The 4,349-nt window shown below is 43.9% G+C and overlaps 1 protein-coding gene across 1 annotated transcript in view; it reads left to right on the plus strand.

The window, feature by feature from the left end:
- LOC131879697 (FERM, ARHGEF and pleckstrin domain-containing protein 2-like) overlaps positions 1-4,349 on the plus strand; it is a 23,989-nt gene that overhangs the window by 11,614 nt on the left and 8,026 nt on the right. The window contains exon 10 of the mRNA XM_059226073.1: positions 2,710-2,938. Within this exon, the coding sequence (XP_059082056.1) occupies positions 2,710-2,938 (229 nt within the window). The remainder of the gene's footprint in view (positions 1-2,709; positions 2,939-4,349) is intronic.

Genomic DNA, 4,349 nt, shown 5'->3' on the forward strand with positions numbered 1-4,349 from the left:
AATACGGTCGTTATGTCCCCCGATGACTACTCTGGAAAAGATGCTTTGCCGGGCCTGATATCGCCTCCCGAGGAATCAGATTCGACAGCAGTAATTGAGTCCGACAATGTGCCTGATCCTCCACCCGAGTTCAGTGGGGCAGGAATTATGTCCGCTGAAAATAGCCAAGAAGATACAGATGTCGAGGAGGAAGAGGGTACTTTGTCGGGGTCCAAAATACATGAAGTAAACCCTGAAGAGTCTCCCTCGAATGTTGACAATGACTATACAAATAAGCAAGAGAAAATAGAGAGAGAAGAGCAATGCGCATTCGCGACAAAAGACGACGGAGAAACCATGGTGTGCAGCACAGATCCAACCGACGATTTTGGATCTTGTGTCATAACAATGAATAGTCCCCCTACAGTTTTTGGCGAGGATGAGTCCACTGATCCCAATGACGTTGTTAGAATTGCCGAAATGTACGTTAGACTAGGCAACGGGTCCACTGTCTCCTCCAATGGAGCTGAGTCCGACAGTGTGCTGTACATTGATGACGATTTGAATAGTTCATTAGGTGAAAGGACCTCTAAGAACGCATTGGATGTACAGGAACCTATGACGGCTCCTGCTGCATTGCCTCAACACTCAAGTGAAGATAGAGAAAGCAGCGAAGGTAGTTTGGACATTGCCTCGATTCCTCCACCAACGAATGCTCAAACTGAAAAAGAAGCTGCTCCGAGTGATTCAAGGCCACAAGTTGTCAGGGCCTTGTCCAGGATCAGTGAGAACAGTTTCAGTGACGCAGGGCCCCCCAAACTTTTATCTGAAGGCGACGACGACCATGACAACGAAGAAGAAGAGGAGGAAGAGCACGAGGATACTCTAAGTGAGCCAAACTGTACGACAACTAATAGTGATTATGAAAATCCGCCCTCCCTGAATTCCGATCTCCCTGACAACGCTGCTCCCCACAGTTGTTCACACCCACCCCTAACCGCCAGGGAAGTGGTCCGAGAATGTGGCATGGAACTTGGGGCCGAAATCGAGTTTCCGTCGCCTCCGAGCTCCTTGATCGAGGGCAACCACACGGAATTTACTCAAATCGAACCCGACAGTATGTTCTTGGAGATAACGCCTCCCGAGTTCGAGGAGGTTGGTGACGATGTGGCTTCACCGACAGGAGCTAATGATTCCAGACATAGCCTGCCCAAAGAGAAGATCCCTTATGATCTCTCGATCAGTAGTGAAAATAACATGACGAGAGGAGAGGACTCCGAATCCTCGTTGCATGACTCCATGGAGATTCTAGAAGAAGTTGCTACAGTTGGTCATTTTGAGCGCGAAAGCCAATCTGAAGCCGGTTCTGAAATTGACGACGAGAGAGATATCTTTGAAATGCCTCGACTGCCCTCGTTCACTCATGTGGATGAAAGCGAATCTTCCCAAGAGACCGTTTTAGAGCCTGTTGTGACGGAAGAAATCATCTTTTGAACCCTTTGTCTAACCATTTTTGCTCATATCCCCAATGTTTGTGATATTTACGTCTATCTAGTATATAGATGTCATACGAAGTAGTATACCTGAAAGTAGATGTCTAGTAGCATCTGGATTGGCCTCTGTTTGTTTAGCTAGAATAATTTGACTGTGTCTCCAAAGCAATTGGCTTGTTAGTTAAAACTCCCTTTTGATCGAAAGCGAACCTCCTCATTTCTTGTCAGAGCTGTGAACAAACCGTTGCTAGTCATTTATTAATCTCTCATTTTACTTGAGGTGTTCACCTCGCAAAGAAGTGTGGAATTAATGTTTGCTCTTGAAACCCTTTTTGTGCTCTAAATTTGCCACTTGAAATGCGATTCTAGCTTGAACCAAAGAACAATAAACATTCCACTTTGTCTTAAACCTCAAATAACATCAAGTATAATTTCTTTCATACATTTGACACCTCCACTGTGACTGTGAGTGAGTTTGCTGATAGTGAGTGCTTCATAGAGCTTCTTTCTTCCATAAAAGCACTTCTAATCTGCACTAGTCTCCTCTCTGGCATAGCGGAACCATGCAAGTTGTTATCAAAATTACTACTCACCTCAAAGAATGGGCCCCCACTGTATTCGAGAGAATATTGAGCGCAATGTTCATTCCCCAAGGCCGGCCTTTGAGAGAGGCTCAGCACATAAACTGGAGGGCGGAGGAATTTTTGGGCTCCTTTCGCCGAGCATCGTTTTGAAAAGAGGGCGCGAAGAGCGAACTTTCTCTGCGCAAGAGAAAATCCACGTAATCGACTAGCTCACCTTTCCACCCGCTCCGTCTTCCAAGGTCCTTTTTGAGACTGGGAAAGATGATGGAAGAAATGGAATTCCAGTTGTTCTTCTTGCTTGATTCTTGCTACGTGTCTCCCTTCGATAAGGGCCTGCTTGCTCTCTTTAGCCTGGCAGCTTTGTGAGCCTAAATAGTTCAAATGCGACTGTTCTGTATATAAAGCTGGAAGGATAAGAAGTATTTTCGGGCAAGTTTGGTGAGAAAAAGCAAAGGCTGCTGCAGAAATTTCCTCTCGTCCTGTGGGCCCTCTCCCTCTATTTCTCCCCACAAGTTATAGCCTAACTCAAAGCTCGCGAGAAAGTTGTCATAGGCTGCAGTGAGTGGCTCACGTTTGACTGAAAACCAAGTGCCGGGCTTTTAAATGTGTTTTGATTTGACCCAAACTCACGAACGTTGACTATCATATTCCAGACACGACAGACAACCGGTTTGAAGGCCGTCAAGAGCCCCTAAATGAAGAAGGGATTCAGCGTTATTTGGATTCTTCGGAGGATGTTTACAAGAGAGTGATAGTTAATCAACCCCCGCCCAAGGACGTGACATACTCGCCCACCAACAACAATTATAATACCGAACCCAGCCGAGATCAACGCAACCAAACACCAACTTCTGGCTCATACAACTTGGACGAAGGCCGAGCGTAAGATACATTAAGACCGAATTGGGCTTAGAGATCGACACTATTCTTCATCTTTAAAGACAAATTAGGCCATTGATGCCATACCGCTTTTTTGCCTGCATTGCAGGTCTGTCTGGCTTTCATACAAAAAGCTCTTGACCTTTTGAGGAAGTAGGCTCAAAAGATCTTTGAAGGCAAATCCGGCTTACTAATAGAATCCTTTTATACTATGGCATTCAGCATCCACAATGTCCCTAGGGTGTCAGTGAGTCGAATCTGAATGAGCGATTTCTAAAACGAAAAGAAGATAACCTCACTCTTGGATCTTTTTGTGGTTCAAATAACCTTGTTTTGTAAGCCAATATTTTGTTCGTTCCGCATTCATATCATTTCAAGAGTGCTTGAAATCCCATGTAACGAGAAAGTCAAAGGAACGGGAGAAAAACATATTTTGATCAGAAATATTCCAATGATCATGGCATATCCGGTTCATCTCTAGAGAGTTGTCTTCCGTAGACCTATAATGTAATGTCCATAATGCTTCGCGAGGGTATTTCTTTATCGAAGGTCGATAATTCAATTCGATCACGAATACTGAAACCAATCACTCAGATTATGGGGACCTCTCCCAAAAATTTCTTGCTGTGTGCCAAAACGCTTTCATTTCTAAGTTTCATTATATCTTGTGAGCTTACGCTTCTGAATTATGGAACGGTAAGCTCAAAAGCCATATTTGTCTGCACAATCTGAATGTGTTCCCGAACAGAAAAAGCGGTTTTTTTTTGCATGTAGTTAAACTGGGTTGTTTAGAAAGTTGGTGGCTTGCCTCAACTTCGACTATGGAGCGTTGCTTGGAGATGTTAAATTATTAAGTAAGCTCGCATCTGTTCTCACAAAAAGCACTCCAATAAAGGATGCTTGATGTAACCTTGACAACGTGTCCTCGGCAGACCAGACAGGTCTCCAAAGAAGTATAACACTAGTCGATCTTTATTTTGCGCATTCTTAAGTCACACTTTGCCCAGTGAAGAGACAGGATTTTGTTGTGGAGTTAGTCCCTTGAGCACTCTACGTTAGCGATGTCCACCTTGGATAGTCGGTTTTCCTGCTTTTACCGGACAATTGAAACATTGACTGAAAAGGAACCTAATGTGTGTGGTCTATTTCAAACCAAGTAGATGAGAACCGTTTGACCAGGAACTTGAAGTGACGTTGGTTAGCTTTGCATTACTTTTCGTGACCAATTATTGTAATAATAACAACAACAGCTAGGCTATAATTGACTTCAAACTGAAAAAAAGCAACCGAAAACTACCTTATGATTACATGCCTGGTAATTATGCCCAAATCTGTATGAAGAGTCCATTCTGTGCCAATTCACGGAAAAAGTAAGTTTGCTTCCTCCGTAACATTGCGCTAATTTGACACTTGC

Source organism: Tigriopus californicus, chromosome 4 (genome assembly GCF_007210705.1).
Source record: "Tigriopus californicus strain San Diego chromosome 4, Tcal_SD_v2.1, whole genome shotgun sequence".
In the NCBI taxonomy this organism is placed as follows: domain Eukaryota; kingdom Metazoa; phylum Arthropoda; class Copepoda; order Harpacticoida; family Harpacticidae; genus Tigriopus; species Tigriopus californicus.